The following is a 21,483-nucleotide window of genomic DNA, read 5'->3' on the forward strand; positions in this document are numbered from 1 at the left end:
CTTTCTTTAGCACCAAAAGATAAACGAAAACATAAATGGCCTGTTTACAATCATATGTAGCCTGAGTAAGGAAAAAGAAGGGTAGCTAAAAAGATAATTACTAATAAATGGTGATGTATCTTTGGCAAATATGCATTAATATTCTGTGGAATATTAATATTAATTCATATTAATATTCTGTAGAAAATATGCATTTTCCACAGAAGGAAAACTGAGCAAAGAATATACGTGTGAGGCTTAAGCACACAACCTAACCAAAAAAATCGCGTGCCTTCTGGGGTTACCAAAGGTTCACACGTGAAACTTACAGAAATAATTCGAGTTTTCTTTGGTGGTAAAGGAAGAGGAAGGTTAGATGAATTTCGATTTATGGCAGCCTCTATGGCAATCATTTCCTGTTCATACAGCTTCTTGATCTTGCAACATTCCACAAGTATAAAATGGGGCAAGGTCCTATTCATTACACAGTTCCGGATATACTACAGTGGCAAGAAAGAATAAGGTAAGGATTTTCAAGCAAAACTTAAATCAACAGAAGAATAAAATTAAGCTGAACAACACTAGAACAAATTCACTGTGAAAGAGTATCTTAAATAACAACTCAATGTCAAGAATATGAGAAATAAAAATCACAACATAAAATTGCTAAAATTAATTGAACATCTACATACCTGAGAACTGAACTAGATACTTCTTATATGTTAGAGCTAATCTTCATAACTCTCAAAGACAGATTTTCCCCTTTTAATAGACTAAAGAACTGAAAATCAGAAAGCTAAATTACACAGCTAGTATCTTTAACACCTGGATTTAAATCCATTTGTCTGACTTCTTTTCTGTTTGCTAAACTTTGGAGAAATATGTGCCACAGTACAGATGTTTTATTTTCTCTTCTCTGCACTTAAGACCTGACAGTATCACCAACTGGCACACCTTTCCAGGGGCAGGACTTGATCGTCATAGACTGCGATGCCACACTGCCACCTCTGACCAGTAAGTCAGGAAAGGTGAATATGTAGTACACATGTAGCCATTTTTTATAACTCCTGAGGTGGCCACATTTCCATGGATCCCTGAGGCAGACCTGGTACCTTTTCAGCACAGGCCTCCAGGCACCCATTACTGCCTTTCATTCAAAAACTTACTGGCCATTTGAGCTTGATGCTCTGTTTCATTTCCATGAAACCAGGATGATTCTCCAGAGGCATATAAAAAGAGGGGTGGTTATTCACATTACCAAAGATTCCTAACATAATGAATAGAAATCCAATGTACTCCTCACTATAATAAATTTCCTATACAGATATAAAGTGTGACTCAGTATATTGTATTCAATTCAGAACCACTGAAAATACACTTCTGGAAAAAAAAAAGAATTCCAGAATGGCCTATAAGTGGGAGTTAACATGATACTATGATAAATAAATTCATTCAAAAACTTTTCACTATGAAAGATGTATCATTTCATTTCCTTCAGGTTCCTTCACCTTCATTGTATATTTTCTTTCTCACATGACCTTGTACAAAAAACACACGTCTTTAGTTTTCTTTGTAATAAAAAATTCCAGTTTGAGCAAAACAATGTACTTTCCTCCTATTAAGGTTTAAAAAAAAAGTGTTCAATTAAAGAAGCAGGAGCCTACTTAAAAGATGGTAGAGGGCTTCCCTGGTGGCACAGTGGTTGAGAGTCCGCCTGCCGATGCAGGGGACGCGGGTTCGTGCCCCGGTCCGGGAGGATCCCACATGCCGCGGAGCAGCTGGGCCCATGAGCCATGGCCGCTGAGCCTGCGCGTCTGGAGCCTGTGCTCCGCAACGGGAGTGGCCACAACAGTGAGAGGCCCGCGTACCGCAAAAAAAAAAAAAAAAAAAAAAAAAAAAAAGATGGCAGAACATGAAGGGAAGAAGTCAGTACTTAGATGTTACCACCAAGCACTTTTCATCTTCATTCTTCCTCTCATGGGCTAGAGTTCAAGCACTTACTGTCAGAATGTCACAGATGCCAAAGCTGTGCACAGAGGTTATAACTGCTGCTAGACTTTCTACCTACTAAACCAAGGATTAAGGGCTACACTAAAAATCTGAAGAAAAAAAAAAAAAAGAAGGGGAGGATACAAAATCCCGTTACCTGGTAATAAATCAGAGCTCCTTCTCAAACAGACATCACTTAATAACTGGCATGCCTGTATCCCTCTTGCTTAAAACAAACAACAAAAATAACAAATAAGAGTAATCACAGGTTTCCACGGTGGCACAGTGGTTAAGAATCCGGCTGCCAATGCAGGGGACACAGGTTCAAGCCCTGGTCAGGGAAGATCCCACATGCCGCAGAGCAACTAAGCCCATGCGCCACAACTACTGAAGTCCGTGAGCCTAGAGCCCACGAGCCACAACTACTGAGCCTGCGTGCCACAACTACTGAATCCCATACTCCTAGAGCCTTTGCTCCACAACAAGAGAAGCCATGGCAATGAGAAGCCCACACACCGCAACGAAGAGTAGCCCCCACTTGCTGCAACTAGAGAAAGCCTGAGCGCAGCAAGGAAGACCCAATGCAGCCAAAAATAAATAAATAAATAAAATAAATTTTTAAAGAAAGAGTAATCACATATTTTCCTAAAATTCTATTACTATTTACCTCTAACTTGGCACTTAACCCAGTATTCTTTATGTAACGACCATTTTTTGGTCTCCAAATGTAATTTCAACAAAAATATCCTCAAGTTTCTTGAAGGCAAAGCTTCTTTAAATAGCATACCTTATGCTGGGGGAAGGGGTGTCGCAATGCACATATCTTATTTAAACTCCACTATACTCCAAATATAACCTGAGGCACATCAATTCCCTGCATAAAACATCTACACAAAGAATTCATGACTAAATGTAAATAAATGTTAAATTGATAGTTAAAACACATACCTGGAACTGAATTAGTGGGTGATCACCAAACACATATTCTACTCTCCCACTGACTTGCAACACATAGTCATAGGGGCTAACTTCATCTTCTTTCCCATGAATAGTCAAACGTTTTTGGATTGCCAATTCATTTATTTTGATAGGATTCATATTAGGAGATACTTGAAAGCTAAACACATCCTAAAAACGGGGGTAGAAAAAAGAAGCAATTTTGTATTTACACTGGAAAAAAAAAACCACTCTTTACATTTGTACTTATTATTAAGTACTACAGTGTACACAACTATACATAATGTTTACACATGTACATCCTTTACATTTAATTTCCAGTAAATTTTCTTTCCCCCTACCAATCCTGGAAAATCATTTATTAACCTAAATGAATACCTTGTTACAGTTCATCTCATTTTTAGTTTAGTGTTCCCACATGCTGCTTCCCAATGCTGGTTATCAGCAGTGATGGTGAAATGGCCAAATGAGAATTTAAAGAATTTGAGGGGGGGGTGGGCGGGGAGATGCATGTATGATGGAGTCAGTTGCCAAACATCCTTTATTTTGAGATTCTGTCATTCCTATTTTTTGATGGTAAAATGTTTATTCACTTATGAAATAGTGCTGGCAATAAATTACGGTATGGGGGTTGGTTTTTTTTTAAAGCAATAATAGCCTAAATAAAAATCTATAAACTCGGGCTTCCTTGGTGGCACAGTGGTTAAGAATCCACCTGCCAATGCAGGGGACACAGGTTCAAGCCCTGATCCGGGAAGATCCCACATGCCGCAGAGCAACTAAGCCCATGAGCCACAACTACTGAGCCCACGTGCCACAACTACTGAAGCCCACGTGCCTAGAGCCCATGCTCCACAACAAGAGAAGCCACCGCAATGAGAAACCCGTGCACCACAATGGAGAGTAGGCCCCGCTCACCGCAACTAGAGAAAGCCTGCACCCAGCAACAAAGACCCAACACAGCCAACAATAAATAAATAAAATAAATAAATTTATTTTTTAAAAAAATCTATAAACTCTATGTGACTTCCTAAAATTATTTCATGACTTAAATATTTACTATTCTGTATGATCAAAAACTCTAAGAATTTTTGGTTTAATCCCTGGGAAGTATTTAGCCAAAAGAAAAGGAGACTAAGGAGACATATGATAGCTATATTCCAATTATCTGAATATCTGGCATGTAGAATAAAGGGAGATTGAATGGATACATATTAAATAAGAAAGTATAACCAGATGAGCAGAAGTCACAGAAAGCTAGTTTGAATTTAATTTTTTTAATTCAAAATTTAAATGTGTGCTTGCTCACAGTGAAAACATGCTACTTCAGTAGGCAGAGGGCTCCCATAGCAACTGGATGTATTTGGTTAGAGACGCAGGATATAAAGGATGGTGAAAAGAATTATTATGTTATATAAAGAGTCTGCCTAGATGATGTCTAAACTCCTTTCACCGTTAAGTTCTATGACTGCTTGAATCCAATAAGATTTTACATCTATATTTCTCTTCTAACTTCAAAACACTTCTTTTCACATATACTTTGTTACAATGATGATCACATTAAAATTTGTATATCCAGTAGAGGTTTGACCCATATGTGATGAAATTCAAACTGACCTAGATGGACAAATTGCTCGGAGCAGGTATTTTCAAGTTGAATTCTAATCACCTTTTAACAGTAAAATTCCCTATTTCAACTCTTTCAACAATGCAGAATTCCTTAAGCGGTATTTTAAATTTGATCTTTACACTTTATGATATCCAATTCTTGGCTTAAATTGAACTTGAGTCTCAACATATCTCAGTATAGAGTGACAAATTGTTTTCTTTTTTTTTTTTCTCTAGACAAACTTCCTTTGCAAAATGCCTGAATGTAGGATCCTTTTTTTACATATGACCTAACAAATACTTAATAACATGTTTTTGGCAAGGAGGCCGACTTGATAAAATGAGAAACACCTGGAAAAAATCCTGGCTCTACCACTGACCACCTATGAAGCAGGGCACAAAAGAACTCAAACTTCTCTCCCTTTCAGTTTCTTCACTATAAAATGGGGTTAAAATAACAACACTTTATTGGGTTGTTGTGAGAAGTAGAGAATATATTTCAAAAATATCTTTCATAATTCCTGGCATAGTAAAGTGCTTAACAGAGAAGGGCTACTGATAAAGGTTTTGTTATTGTTATCACAGTAACTGAAGAACAAAACAAAATATCCTTGTACTCCTACCCTAATTCCAAGGCCAGAGACTAGATGATAAAATGAGCACACTTCATACAAAGGCAGTAGCATAATCTAGTTTGTAAAATTGCTATGAACATTCAGATACAGATTAACTGTATATACACTCTATTATAATGCCCAATTCCGAACCGGCACTTAGTTCACGTATTCACAGAATGCAAATGTAAGAAAATGGAAAAAAAGAGCTCTTTGATCAAACCTTTCATTTTATAAACAAGAGAAAAATCACATGAGAAAATAAAATTATATCTACATTAAACAACATTATCTATACCAGGGGTTGGCAAACTTTTTCTCTAAAGAACTAGGCTTTGCTAACAACATATGAGTATCTGTCGCATATTCTTCTTTCTTTTCTTTTTAACATCCTTCAAAATTCTTTGAGCTTTTTACATCCCACAAAAAATATAAAAACCATTCAAAACCACTGCAGTTTGCAGACCCCGATCTAGACAAAAATGCATCAAAAAACCATATATGTGCAAAGGATGTGTCACTTTAGGTTGTCACATATAATCCTAAATATATTTCCATCTTAAATCTAAAAATGATCTATGTCAGTCTTTACTAGGTGAGCAACAGCCTCCTCTAACATTGGTGCTGCATTTTGCTAAAATTCACAAATTTATTATAAAGTATTTCTTAAAATAATATAATACTACCTGACAATTTTCAAAATGAACAGCCACAATGAGCTTTCCTCCGTAAAGTTTATCTTCTAAATTTTCAGGAATGGATGGTTCATGCTCTGGTGGATAGGTTTGCTTTAGCCAATCCATCCAAGACAATCCCACAAGTGACTGAATCTTTTCCTCACTGAATCTGCGCATTTTTATTCGGAATTCATTCACCTCAGGATCCTTCAAGGCATCAAATTCATGCAAACCTAAACAAAAATTTTAAACGTGTCATTTTGAGTAGCTAAGAGAATACAAAATATACTCAAAAAAAGATAATTTGGATGCTTGGTTTTTATGAAGCCAACAAAACTGAAAAGGAAAATATTATGAAAGATAAAGAGAATATTATGAAAGATAAAAAATATTCAAGATGAAATAACGAACTTCATGTATAGAAGATGAACATACAATTAGATTTCTAAAGAATACAAACTTGAAACCTCTTAAAGAAATATAGCTGGTTACCAATTTAAAAAAGATAATCACTGAAATTCACAGTACTATTTTAAAACCACATATGAAAAAGCCAGTTTTTCTTTACAAATCAAGTTAATCACATGTAAAATATTTAAGAAAGGCTAAGACTCTGAAAACTTTACAAATAAGCCTAAAACTCAAGTTATTACTTAAAACTCAGTAAACTTCAATTTTATAAACTTTCAGTTTACTGTGATTTTTCAACAATGGTTATAGCATATCAGTTAGTCAAAAATCTCATAAACATAAAACTATTTTTTGTTGTACTGAATTATGAACCACTTCTGCCATGAAGATAACTATATAACAGCCTGTTCATAAGCTTATAATTATTCTAATAAATAATTCTAGATATCTAAAATAATAGAAGAACATGTATAAATTTTTATATGTGCATTAATTTTTACCTATCAGATTGGCAAACATTTTAAAGTTGGACAAAACCTTAAGCTGGAAGGGACAGAAGAGAAATAGGCATATTTAATATTTATTAGAACTCACACACACACACACACACACACACACACACACACACACACGTTTTGACCCTGGTATTCCACCAAGAGGAAGTGCAACCTGAGAGACTCAGGACCAACTAGTGAAAGTCAAATATGTTCCCCAAACCAACCACGTAAGATGCCCAGCTTCTCGTGAGCCCACCTTGCACTTCCTCCTGCTGGGAACTTCCATCAGGCATACATGAAAGCCATCCACTTTCTCTACCATAAAACTTTATCACTCCCCTGCCTGACTCTGACTCACTGCCAAACACAAAATTCCTTTATTATAGCAAGCTCTGAGTAAAAACTCTGTTCTCATTTGCATGATTGTTTATTCCCACAAATCTATGGAAATAATTGTACAGATAACATGATTATCAGTACAAGCATGTTCACTGTAGCTTTGTTTATAATAAACAAAAAACTGGAAATAACCTAAAGATAATCATTAAGACCTGGTTAAAAAAATTAAGATACATCCATATACCATGATAGAGTGGTACAAGTGCTAAAATGAATGAAGTAGATCTGTGTTGTTAGGATAAAAGTCCCAGATATATTAAATATATAAAGCAGGGACACAATGGGTCTTGCAAGATTCCTTTTATGCAAATTCAAAAGAAAGAATATAGAATGCATATAAATTTTTGCCTTGAAAATTGAGATAATATTAACAGCATTTCATAGTGTTGGAGAGGGAAGCACAGTGCGGCAAGTTGTTACTTTTCATTCTTTAGGGCCAAATCAATACTATATCATTTGAATATATGCACATCAATGAGTGTTATCTTGATAGTAGACTTACCTGCATTGTATATTTACGTCTATTAAAACAGTCATTATTTCTAAAATAAATATTAGCATTGATTTGAGGTATTAAATATAGAAAAATTAAAATGTTTAAGCTCCATAATACAACAAAGGTAAAATCTTGATGGTAAAATATGATTTCTTGGATAGTTTTAGATCTGGAATAAAATATATTACTCTAAATCAGCTATGTGAATGAACTGTAATTTAAGCGAACTACCTTAAGTATCTTAGAGCTTCTTCCTTTGCACTGTTCAAACTATTTCTATTCACAGATCATCAGTACTACAGATAAGGACATGGAAATGGATACCTAATAATAGATACATCTAACAAAAATCAAACTCTTTATCTCCCTTTATCTACTAAAAGTCATGTCTAATCCACTTTCTAAATGTCTCTCAACTCCGTCTAGTTCTCTTAGGTCCTATAGCCATTACCTTAATCCTAGCTACCATCATCTCTCCCATGGATTAATTATTACATCAGTTTTTCATTAATTTCTCTACTCACAATCTTAATCCCTCCAATCCATTTCCATTCCCCAACCTAAATAATTTTTCTAAAATGAAAATCTGATGATGTTACTCCCCTACTTAAATCCCTTCAATAGCTTCCCAATTGCTCTTACGAATTAAATCTCTACTTTTTACACGGCCTGGATGGCTCTGCATGTTCTGAAGCCGGTTGCCTCTCTGGACTTCCTGCTTATCCTAGCCGTCCCCTTAAGCAAATCATAGTCAATTTCTTCTATTCCTTGAATAGGCCATCATTCCTATATGCCATTCCCACTTGGTTTTCCTTCTTCCATCTCCTTTCACCTACTCAACTCCTAATGAGCGCTTAAGTCACAGTTTAGCTGTTTGTCTGCAAAGAGGAAGGCCCTGACTCACCCAGTTGATTTAAGTGACCCTCTTTGACTTATAACAGCTTATACATTGTATTGTAACTGTCGGCTTACTGATCCATTATTTCCCACTGGATTGTGAGCTCCAAGCAGACAAAGACCACATTACCCAAGTTCAGTGCTGTGGTTCTCAAGTATAAACACTCAATATAAACTGTTGAATTGCAATTGCTATTGTTTTGGTAATTTTTTTCAATATAATATAAATAAGGGACTCTTTTCACATAACTATGAGAGACAACTGAAAAGTACAGATTTCTTTCATACATCCCAGACTCACTAAATCCCAATCTCTGACAATCTGCTTTTTAAGAAACTGATGAATGGTTACCTAATCTATAACAAAGGAGGCAAGTGGACTTCCCTAGTGGTCCAGTGGGTAAGACTCCACGCTCCCAATACAGGGAGCCCAGGATGTGATTCCTGGTCGGAGAACTAGTTCCTGCATGCATGCCACAACTAACACTCTGCATGCTGCAACTAAGAAGCCCACATGCCACAACTAAGAAGTCTGTATGCTGCAACTAAAGATCCCACATGCCACAACAAATATCCTGTGTGCCACAACTAAGACACAGCACAGCCAAAATAAATAAATATTTTAGGGCTTCCCTGGTGGCGCAGTGGTTGAGAGTCCACCTGCCAATGCAGGGGACACAAGTTCGTGCCCTGGTCTGGGAAGATCCCACATGCCGCGGAGCGGGTGGGCCCATGAGCCACGGCTGCTGAGCCTGTGTACCCAGAGCCTGTGCTCCGCAACGGGAGAGGCCACAACAGTGAGAGGCCCACATACCGCAAAAAATAAATAAGTAAATAAATAAATAAATATTTTAAACAACAACAAAACAAAGGAGGCAAGCATATACAATGTAGACAAGACAGTCTCTTCAATAAGTGGTGCTGGGAAAACTGGACAGTTACATGTAAGAGAATGAAATTAGAACACTCCCTAACACCATACACAAAAATAAACTCAAAATGGACTGAAGACCTAAATGTAAGGGCAGATACTATAAAACTCTTAGAGGAAAACAGAGGCAGAACACTCTCTGACATAAATCGAAGCAAGATCTTTTCTGATCCACCTTCTAAAGTAATGACAATAAAAAACAAAAATAAACAAATGGGATCTAATTAAACTTAAAAGTTTTTGCACAGAAGGAAACCATAAACAAAAGAAAAAGATAACCCTCAGAATGGGAGAAAATATTTGCAAACAAAGCAACCAACAAGGGATTAATGTCCAAAATATACAAATGGCTCATGCAGCTCAATAACAAAAAAACAAACAACCCTATCAAAAAATGAGAAGACCTAAACAGACATTTCTCCAAAGAAGACATACAGATGGCCAAAAAGTACATGAAAAGATGCTCAACATCACTAATTATTAGAGATATGCAATCAAAACTACAATGACATTATCACCCCACACTGGTCAGAATGGCCACCATCAAAAAATCTACAAACAATAAGTGCTGGAGAGGGTGTGGAGAAAAGGGAACCGTCCCACACTGTTGGTGGGAATGTAAATTGGTACAGCCACTATGGAGAACAGTATGGAGGTTCCTTAAAAAACTAAAAATACATATGACCCAGCAATCCCACTACTGGGCATATACCCTGAGAAAACCAAAATTCAAAGAGTCATGTACCAAAGTGTTCATTGCAGCTCTATTTACAATAGCCCAGAGATGGAAACAACCTAAGTGCCCATCATCGGATGAATGGATAAAGAAGATGTGGCACATATATACAATGGAATATTACTCAGCCATAAAAAGAAACGAAATTGAGCTATTTGTAATGAGGTGGATAGACCTAGAGTCTGTCATACAGAGTGAAGTAAGTCAGAAAGAAAAAGACAAACACCGCATGCTAACACATATATATGGAATTTAAGAAAAAAAAATGTCATGAAGAACCTAGAGGTAAGACAGGAATAAAGACACAGACCTACTGGAGAACGGACTTGAGGATATGGGGAGGGGGAAGGGTGAGCTGTGACAGGGCAAGAGAGAGGCATGGACATATATACACTACCAAATGTAAGGTAGATAGCTAGTGGGAAGCAGCCGCATGGCACAGGGATATTGGTTCGGTGCTTTGTGACCGCCTGGAGGGGTGGGATAGGGAGGGTGGGAGGGAGGGAGATGCAAGAGGGAAGAGATATGGGAACATATGTATAACTGATTCACTTTGCTATAAAGCAGAAACTAAAACACACACACACACAAAAAAAAAACTAAAAATAGAACTACCATATGACCCAGCAATCCCACTCCTGGGCATATATCCAGAGAAAACCATAATTTGAAAAGATACATGCACCCCAAAGTTCATTGTAGCACTATTTACAATAGCCAAGACATGGAAGCAACCTAAATATCCATTGACAGAGGGATGGATAAAGAAGATGTGGAACATATATACATTGAAATATTACTCAGCCATAAAAAAGAACAAAATAACACCATTTGCAGCAACATGGATGGACCTAGAGATTGTCATACTGACTGAAGTCAGTCAGACACAGAAAGATAAATATCATATGATACTGTTTATATGTGAAATCTTAAAAAAAAAGGGGGGATTACAAATGAACTTATTTACAAAACAGAAGTAGAGTCATGGATGTAGAAAACAGTTATCAGGGGATACGGCAGGGGGAGGGATAAACTGGGAGATTAGGATTGACATATACACACTACTATATATAAAATAGATAACTAATAAGAACATGCTGTATAGCACAGGGAACTCTGCTCAATACTCTGAAATGGCCTATATGGGAAAAGAACCTAAAAAAAAAAAAGGAGTGGATATATGTGTATGTATAACTGATTCACTTTGCTGTACACCTGAAACTAATACAACATTGTAAATCAACTATGCTCCAATAAAAATTAAAACGAAAAAAGAAAGGAAGGAAGGAAGGAAAAAAAAAAGAAAGAAAAAGGAAGAAATGGATGAAGCCTGAATTGGGGAACTACTATAAAGATCTCTTAAAAGTAGAAACTTTGCCAAAAATAAAAAGTTAGGCTAAGGAATTTAATTTTAAGCCTAGTTAATTGCCTATATGTCTTGTGGTATGAAAATTTGATAGCAAAGCTTAAATTTTAAGATAAGAGTACTGTATAGTTTACAGTCAAATATAAATTTTTGATATTAAAAAAGTACTGAATGAACAATTTCTTCATATTGAAGATACTGTTAAAATCCTACAGACTATGTATTTCCTTCACTTTAAGGTATGCCACAGCTTTAGATAGGTGAGGAGAAAAAGGAAGTGTTCAAATACTTTTTTCAGGATGCTGACAAAATCCTCTGATCAAGATTTAATACTGGGTATTTGGAGAAATTAATGCAGGAGTAACAAGTATCTTCTCTACAGAGAATAATCAGAACCCCAGCAGTAGCTCTATAAATAATTATTAGAATAAACAGAAAATGAAATAATTAGGCATATCATCTTTCAGGAAAAGGTATTTTTAGACCCGTCAGGGCAGTTATGTCTGTAAAGGTTCTATTGTTTTCGCTGGGGAGGAGGAGGCAGCAAACTTGTTCCTGAAGTTAAATTGAAATAATTGTTCATTGTTTTCCCAGGAGGCATGAGCTCACAAAGTCCCGGTTGTAGTCATCACATACAAATCAGTAACTGCAAAAAATGACTTGTTAGGTATTTAAAGTAAAATTTCATTCTAAAACATCAGAACAGACTTACTCAACTTCCTAAATGACTGTTAACATTTGAATTTGTGTATATGATCATAAGGCCAGCTTTCTTAAACTGCTGAGGGTCTAAAGTACAATTTATAAATTTTAAGAGCTTATAAACTGTTTAATTCAATGCAATAAAACACTCGTGGCATTTTCTTAGTCATTCAAATTGCAGGGCACATTGCATAAAAAAATTTTTGTACGATAAGCTTTATACACTAAATGAAATATGGTACATTGTTTATAGAAAGAGAAATTCAATTCTAATATATATTAGATCTCTGTGCTGTTAGTAGGGTGAAGTTAGAGTTGTCAAATTTAAAAACAAAAAAACAAAAAAAACACAGTATGTCTAGTTCTATTTGAATTTTAGATAAACAGTGAATGACTTTTTGGCATTAAGAGTATCCCATGGATCTACTGTATTTTTATTTGGTAAATCTGACAAGCTTAGGTACAGATAATGGTGGCTAATGATTCCATATGCTTTGGAGATCAAGACCCAAAGAAAGCACAGTGATCTAAGTTTTGAGAAGATGGTAAATCTCAAAAAGACATCTATATTCTCATAAAAGTTAACTCTCTCTGTGATGCTAACCTTTTGAATTGTCAAATATTACAGCTTCCCTAAATATCAGCAGAAAAATACAGAAAAACAATATTTTCACAAACATGCACACAAAACTGCTTAAAAAGAACTATATCAAAATATTATTAGTGGATATTCTTTTCCTGGATAAAACTAAGTGATTTTTTTATTCTTTCTACTTTTACTTTAATTCAGTACTTTTATATACTTTAATTCAGAGGAAAAATTTTTACTAATGGAGAATAATTAAAAGTTTAAAAACAATCTTAGGAGCTCTAAAAAACAGAAAGGAATGCTTTCTATTGAAGCTATTAATATATTTTTGAAAAATCTGTATGGTATACAATTACAAGCCTATTTAATGGGGGGAAAAGTCATTGCCAAAGCAAACTAGCTAACATCTGAAATAATCAAACATTTTTAAATACCAGGGTGTCATTCAGTAAATAAACAAGCTTCTGTTCTAAGTACTCAAAGGGAAGAGTTTAGTCCCACTGTGTAATCATTAGCTAGCCTGAATTAACTATAGGTCAAGATCAAAGAATAGTATCTTAAAGGTACTTACTATCTTAAAGGGGATGGTACTATATTATCCTATAAGAGTGAATGTGATCAATACAGGTAGCCAATCCAGATCCAACACTCTTCAGATATTTTTGGTTTTGTACTTTAAGCCTCCTCTTCAGTAATCCCTTGCACTTTGCAAATTCAAGTTAATACCCTGTCTAAGGCAGGATACCATTGGCCCTTTAGACATCTAAGATTACTACAGCAAGAGAGACTGCTCCGTGTTTATTGTGTTACTCACAATTCTCCCTGAAATTAATATGCAAAGAATAATGTGGGCATGATATATCTTGACTTGCTATAAAAGTAACTTCTACTTAAAACATAATTTTACTTATGGAGTAAAATTTATGGAAACATCAATCAGCTTAAAGTCTCGGTTAGCATAGAGTTGTGCATAAATTACGTTCATACTAGACGGGTAGTTCATAAGAAACTTAAGATGCATCTCTTAAAAAGGGCTTTTCAAAGTACCTGAGGCAAAGGAACAACTTTTTTATTTCAAGTTTGCAAAAAACAACACTTTTATAAAATAAAAATAATTCACTAGACATATAGATTGCCAACAAGCACATGAAAGATGCTCAACATCGCTAACTATTAAAGAAATGCCAATCAAAACTACAATGAAATATCACCTCACACTGGTCAGAATGGCCATCATTAAAAAGTCTACAAATAACAAATGCTGGAGAGGGTGTGGAGAAAAGGGAACCCTCCTACACTGTTGGTGGGAATGTAACTTGGTTCAGCCACCGTGAAAAACAATATATGGAGGTTCCTCAGAACACTAAATATAGGGTTACCACTTCATACAGCAATCCCACTCCTGGGCATATATCCAAACAAAACTATAATTCAAAAAGATACATGCATCCTTATGTTCATAGCTGCACTATTCACAATAGCCAAGACATGGAAACAGCCTAGATGTCCGTTGACAGTTGAATGGATAAAAAAAATGTGGTATATATACACAATGGAATACTACTCAGCAATAAAAAATAATGTAATAATGCCATTTGCAGCAACATGGATGGACCAAGAGATTATCATACTAAGTGAAGTAAGTCAGAAAGAAAAGACAAACACCATATGATATCACCTACATGTGGAATCTAAAATATGACATAGGGCTTCCCTGGTGGCGCAGTGGTTGGGAGTCCGCCTGCCGATGCAGGGGACGCGGGTTCGTGCCCCGGTCTGGGAGGATCCCACATGCTGCGGAGCGGCTGGGCCTGTGAGCCATGGCCGCTGGGCCTGCGCGTCTGGAGCCTGCGCGTCCGGAGCCTGTGCTCCGCGATGGGAGAGGCCACGGCAGTGAGAGGCCCGCATACCGCAAAAAGTAAATAAATAAATAAAAAATAAAATAAAATATGACATAAAAAAACTTATCTACAAAACAGAAACAGACTCATAGCCATACAGAACAGACTTGTGGTTTTTCAAGGGGTAGGGGAGGGGGATGGATGGATTGGGAGTTTGGGACTAGCAGAGGCAAACTATTATATATAGAATGGATAAACAACAAGTCCTACTGTATAGCGCCGGGAACTATATACAATATCCTGTGATAAACCATATGGAAAAGAAAGTATATTTATGCATAATTGAATCACTTCTTTATACAGCAGAAATTAACACAACATTGTAAATCAACTATACTTCAATAAATAAATTTAAAAAACTAAGTCAGTGGAAAAGAAAAAGATAAAAAATACACACACCCTTGGATGTTGTGGCAATATCACATTGCTAGAGAAGTTTATTCTCGATTTCTATACTTACTTTATCTCAGACTGGTAACAATGTACAGACCAGCACTGGTCCATGGACCACACCTTGTAAAGCAAGGTCTCAGATCATACTTACTACATGTTTATACAGATAGCAACAAACATGTTAAAAATTCAAAATAAGAATTTTTTTAATTACCTCTTCCTATAAGGACTCCAATTTTTGAGTCTAATTTTTCGCCTGGGTCACAACTTCTTGTCACTAATTTGAGAACTGGAAGAAAAGGTCTGACATCACAGAGTCTTCTTGTTTCATCTTCAAGCTCCTCATATACAGCAGTTTGATTCACACATGCAAACATATAGGAGTCAATTTCCATAAGGAGGTTAAACATTGGGTAATTATGAACTTGTTTCCATAACATCTGCAGGAAAAAGTAATAAGACATTTTCTGAAATGGAAATACTTGCTCAAGTGTACAAAGATATATCTACAAGGATGCTCACTGCAGCACTCTTTGGAAAACTCAAAAACTGAGGACAAGCAAACTGCTTAGCAATAAGGGATCAGTTAAGTGAATTACGGAATATTACAGAACTGTGAAAATAAAACAGAAAAACACGGTAACATGGAAAGCTATACGAGATATATTACGGTTGGTTCCTTTTAAAAACAGCAAATTGTAAGAGAATATGAATGGTATTTAACCCATTTTTGTAAAGCAATATAATGGTATAATGCAAAAAAATGCACTTATATAAACAAAAGTATTAAATGTGAAAATCTATGAAGAATAAGAATCACTGAAGACTTCCATATTTAGCATTCTGGTGGACATAAATAATTTCTAATTAAAAAAAAGAACATTTAAATTATGTATCATCTATCACCTCCATACAAAATTTACATTATTTTTGTCCTGAATTCTTTTCTATTCACCAGAGTTATCTCCATTAACTAGCACTGTCCTGTTAGGATGACCAGAATCAATTTCTCATGATCTCCCCTGAAGTCTCCTGGATGAGATCACATAAAAGGTCACCACACAAACACAAGGTGGATTACATATTTTAACTGCAACCAGGACAAAAGTCAACAGCTGAGGGATAAAAATCGTGGCCAATCCTCAGATTCAGTTATATGAAACAAACAAGAGAAACTGATGCTAGGCAAAAAACAAATTAAAAAAATAGGTAAATTGGACTTCATCAAAATTAGAAACTTTTCTGTATCAAAGCACACTATTATGAGAGTGAAAAGGCAACTCACAGAATAGGAGAAATTATTTTCAAATTATATGTTTGATAAGAGATTACCAACCAGAATACATTAAAGAACTCCCATGACTCAACAACAAAAAACAATTGAATTAAAAAATAGGCAACGGTCTTGAACAGACAATTCTACAAATGGTCCATAAGAACATGAAAAGATGCCTGAAATCATTAGTCATTAGGGAAATGCAAATAAAAACTAAAATGAGAGGGCTTCCCTGGTGGCGCAGTGGTTGAGAGTCCGCCTGCCGATGCAGGGGACACGGCTTCGTGCCCCGGTCCGGGAAGATCCCACATGCCGCAGAGCGGCTGGGCCCGTGAGCCATGGCTGCTGAGCCTGCGCGTCCGGAGTCTGTCCTCCGCAACGGGAGAGGCCACAACAGGGAGAGGCCCACGTACCGCAAAAAAAAAAAAAAAAATGAGGTACCACTTCACAGCCATAAGAATGGTTATTACTTTAAAAAAAAAAAACAAAAAAGGAAAACAAGTGTTGGCTAGCATTTTGAGAAACTGGAACCCTTTTCATTGCTGGTGGGAAAGTAAAATGGTACAGTCATTGTAAAAAAAAAAAAAAAAGTTTAGCAGTTTCTTAAAAAGTTAAAACAGAATTACCATATGATCCAACATATGGAGAGCAGGGATTCATACAGATACTTGTGCACCAATGTACAGAGCAGCATTATTCACAAAAGACAAAAGATGGTTATAACCAAAATGTCCATCAAAAGATGAATGAATAAACAAAATGTGGTATATCCATACAATGAAATAATGTTCAGTCTTAAAAAGGAACGAAATTCAGATACCTGTAACAACATGAATGAACTTTTAAAATATATACAAATGCTAATTGAGAAAACCAGACACAAGAGGTCGACTACTGTGTGATTCCACTTACATGAGGTAGCTCGAATATACAAATTCATATAGACAGAAACTAGAATAGAGATTACCAGGGACTAGGAGAAGGGAAGTTTATTATTTACTAAGTACAGAGTCTGTGTTTAGGATGATGAAAAGTGCTGGAAATGGATAGTGGTGATGGATTGGGCAACACTGTGAATATACTTAATACCAAGAAACTGTGTGCCTAAAAATGACTCCTACGGTAAGTTTTATGTTATACGTATTTTACAACAATAAGTTTTTTTTTAAAGGAGCATGGTTTCAATGGTTAATTCAGCTTCAGCTATAGCCACAGGCATCCATACCTGTCACTTGTGACTATAAAAATAAGTGTACTATCTGCCCCTGTAGGGTGCCCAAAACAATTAAAAAGTGATCCCTTTTCACTTAAGGGATTATGCAGTTCTAGAATTCTTACGTCTCCCTGATGAAGAAGCTTGGAAAAGAGTTAAAAGGCTGTCCAAAGTCAAGCGTTTTAAAAAGGTTTGTCATAAATACTTTTTCTTAAATATGTCATAAACCCCAATTTCCATATTGGGTTCAGCTATTTGAAAAACATTAAAGAGAAAGTTTAGGAAAATAATTTTACTTACAAGTCATAATCTTCACAAATCAATAGTACTCATCAATTCGCTTGAAAAAAATCATCCAACAAAACATGCAAGCCTTGCTATGTGAAAGAATTTGCTTTCAAATGAGGACATAGCATTGATCACTGGGGGAAAAAAATCTACTGAACAGCAGAAAACGTTTTTTTCCCCCAGGGTGACCATGAAAAATAGTGGGGATGGGGACAGGAAATGGGGATTAGAAAGGGAAGGAAAAGGAGAGAAGAGACAACCAACGAAAAATCACTTGAGGAAAAATAAACGTGATAAGCTCAAAGACAATTCATACAAAGATCTTACCTCAAAATAAAACTTTCTAGAACAATGTCAAATTCCTTTTGATAACCTGAACAAGCCTTTCAAACCAGCTAACATAAACTAATTTGTCTTCATTCAGGTATCACACGTGGATTTTTTTAAAAATTAAAAGTGAGTGGGAGTGAGAATGAGAATGTTTTATATAGCCAATAAACAAGATCCAAGACACAGTATGGATCAAAATCTTTAAAATATAATGACTTATAAACTTCTCTCAAATTTACCATATGATTTACATTAATAACATTCTAAAATGGAGGAACATTTTCCCCTAAGTGATATAGTAAGTAAGCTATGTTTATAGAAATTCAGCCTGATAACATACCTGTTTAATATAGGAAATGGTAGCTTCCCGAGGTACCTCCAACTGGATATAAATCCCAGTGGGCAAAAGGAAATCCACGGGTATGGAGCCATCAGATGCTATCTGTGAATCCACTGCCCAGATGTCAAGGATGTCTGCCATAGCAGGAGGCATTATGAAGCGGAAGCACACTCATAACCATGGGGCTCTAGAAATCAGTAAGTAAAACTTAGTGAATTAATTAGCCAAATTTTATACTAAAACATGATAAAGCTCACCAATCCATAATTAGTCCTTGGATTTCAATACAGCCAACAATGTAACAGGAGGTCAATTAAGTTAAGCAAGAGTAAGCCACCATAACTTAAAAATACTTCTGGTTATCACTATATAAATTATGTATATATATCATACTGATTCAAATTCAACATAATAAGTATATGACTTATTATGTGAAAGATGAAAGGTTTAAGGAGTACAGGCTCCTGAGAAATCCAGTTAACAACCACTCAACAGGGGATTCTCTCCAGACTTTACTTAGAGAATTGATATCCGCTTCTTCAACCAAATTTTTCTTGGCAAACTCCATGAAAAATGGCAATCAAGAGGGCCTTCCTTCAAAAATAATTTTCTATCAAGCTCACGAGAGAAACAAAATGTCATGAACTTAGTCCCATGACCCACCACCAAAGTATTAAAAAGACCAAATCCCCCAAACCAGCTGGCAAGGCGCTTTATGCTATGACTCTGGCCTGTTTTCCTCTGCTTCTCTGACTACTCCACAATCCAGGCTCTTGTGCCACAAGTGCTTTTTGCCTCCTGCTGCTAGACCTATGTTCACAGATATGTTGACACTGCCCGTACCAAACCACTATTCCAACAAATGCACCCTTCAACTGGACCATTTAAGTGTCATCTATTCCTTAAGGGCTTCCTTCAAGAAAGCACAACAATAATCCTGGGAAGAACATGGGCACTGAAGTTAAAAAAAACAAAACAAGGTTCAAATTCCATTTATTCAAAACATTCAAGTATCGTGTCAAAAGAGACAGACACCAACCTGAAGCATTTTGGGGCATCAAAAACAATAACGACATCCATGGATTGATACACATGAAATATATACAAACGTGAGACAATGATGATAGAGAAAAACCCTTTATTGGTCAACTTTGGAGACTGATTTGAAACAACCTGGGAAATTTAAATATGGATTAAATATCAGACAATTGTAAGGAAACTGTTCATTTTGTGAGGTATAATAATGGAATGTTATGTTTCTAAAAACCAGTCTTTATCAGTCAGAGACACATAATGAAGTATATATAGGGATAAAATGACACTATGCTTGGCATTTGCTTTAAATTATTCCATTTTTTAAAACGTGAATGGGCAGCTGATTTCAACAAAGATGTAAAGGTAATTCGATGAGAAAAAAGAAAGTCTTCAAAAAATGGTGCTGGAATTACGAGACATCCATATGCTAAGAAAATGAAGCTCAATCCGTATCTCACATCAAAAATTATAAACTCAAAATGGATTGTAGGCCTAAATGTAAATGCTAAAACTGTAAATCCTCTAGAAAAAAACATAGGAGAAAAGCTTGTGATCTTGCATTAGGCAAAGAATTCTTAGATATGACACCATAAGCACAATTCATAAAATAAAAAATTGATAAAATGAACATCACCAAAACTAAGAACTTCTGCTCTTAAGGAAGACACTGTCCATAATATAAAAAGACAAGCCACAGACAGGAGAAAATGCTTACAAATCATATAAAGAACTTGTATCCAGCATACATAAAGAACTCTCAACATACAATAATAAGAAAACAGCTCAGGGCTTCCCTGGTGGCACAGTTAAGAGTTGGCCTGCCAATGCAGGGGACATGGGTTCGAGCCCTGGTCCAGGAAGATTCCACATGCCGTGGAGCAACTAAGCCCATGTGCCACAACTACTGAGCCTGCGTGCCGCAACTACTAAAGCCCACGTGCCTAGAGCCCGTGCTCCACAACAAGAGAAGCCACCGCAATGAGAAGCCCGCGCACTGCAACTAGAGAAAAGCCCACGCACAGCAATGAAGATGCAACACAGCCGAAAATAAATAAATAAATAAATAAATAAATAAATAAATAAATAAATAAATAAATAAAAATTGTTAAAAAAAAAGAAAATCCTGAATTCCTAAATTTGTTTAAAAAAAAGAAAAACAGCTCAGTTTTTTTAAATTGGCAAAAGATTTGAACAGAGGCTATCAAAGGAGATAGATGGATGATAAAAGGGCTCAATATCATTAGTCATATAAATTAAAACAACAGTAAGACACCACTACACACCTCTTACATGGCTAAAATTAAAAAGACCAACCATACTAAGTGTAGACAAGAAAGAAGAGGAACTGGAACTCTCATACACTGCTGATGGGAATGTTAAACACTAGAGCTACTTTGGAAAACAGTTTGGCAGTTTCTTAACATACACCTACCATATGATCAAGTCATCCCACTTCTAAATATATACCCAAATGAAATGAAGGCATATATCCATGTAAAAACTTGTATATAGCTGTTCATAGCAGCTTTATTTATACTAGCTAAAAATTGGGGAAAATTCAAATGTCCATCAACAAGTGAATGAATTTTTTAAAAAGTGGTACACTCATACAATAGAATACTACACACTCAAAAAAGCAAAAGCAAACAAAAATCCACTACAGACACATTCAACAATGTGGATGAATCTCAAAATAATTACGCTGAGTGAAAGAAGCCTGACAAAAAGAGTACATACTGTATGACTCCATTTATATAAAAGTCTAGAAAATGTAAACTCGTCTATAGTGACAGATCAGGGGTTGCCTTGTGTGGGAGAGGGCAGGGAAGCAGGAAAAGGTAAGAAGGAGGGATTACAAA

The 21,483-nt window shown here is 35.9% G+C and overlaps 1 protein-coding gene across 5 annotated transcripts in view; it reads right to left on the reverse strand.

Moving 5' to 3' along the window:
• Window positions 1–21,483, reverse strand: part of PIK3CB (phosphatidylinositol-4,5-bisphosphate 3-kinase catalytic subunit beta) — a 195,625-nt gene that overhangs the window by 87,478 nt on the left and 86,664 nt on the right. For 4 of the 5 annotated variants that reach the window (XM_032630188.1, XM_032630189.1, XM_032630192.1 and 1 more), the window contains 5 exons: window positions 18,590–18,776; window positions 15,357–15,582; window positions 5,834–6,057; window positions 2,917–3,096; window positions 309–479 (listed from right to left, as the gene is read on the reverse strand). In XM_032630188.1, the coding sequence (XP_032486079.1) occupies window positions 309–479; window positions 2,917–3,096; window positions 5,834–6,057; window positions 15,357–15,582; window positions 18,590–18,742 (954 nt within the window). In that variant the 5' untranslated portion in view covers window positions 18,743–18,776. Of the gene's footprint in view, window positions 1–308; window positions 480–671; window positions 678–2,916; window positions 3,097–5,833; window positions 6,058–15,356; window positions 15,583–18,589; window positions 18,777–21,483 lie in introns of those variants that run through there. The other variant, XM_032630193.1, reaches the window with a different exon arrangement.

This window comes from Phocoena sinus, chromosome 4 (assembly GCF_008692025.1).
Source record: "Phocoena sinus isolate mPhoSin1 chromosome 4, mPhoSin1.pri, whole genome shotgun sequence".
NCBI lineage: Eukaryota > Metazoa > Chordata > Mammalia > Artiodactyla > Phocoenidae > Phocoena > Phocoena sinus.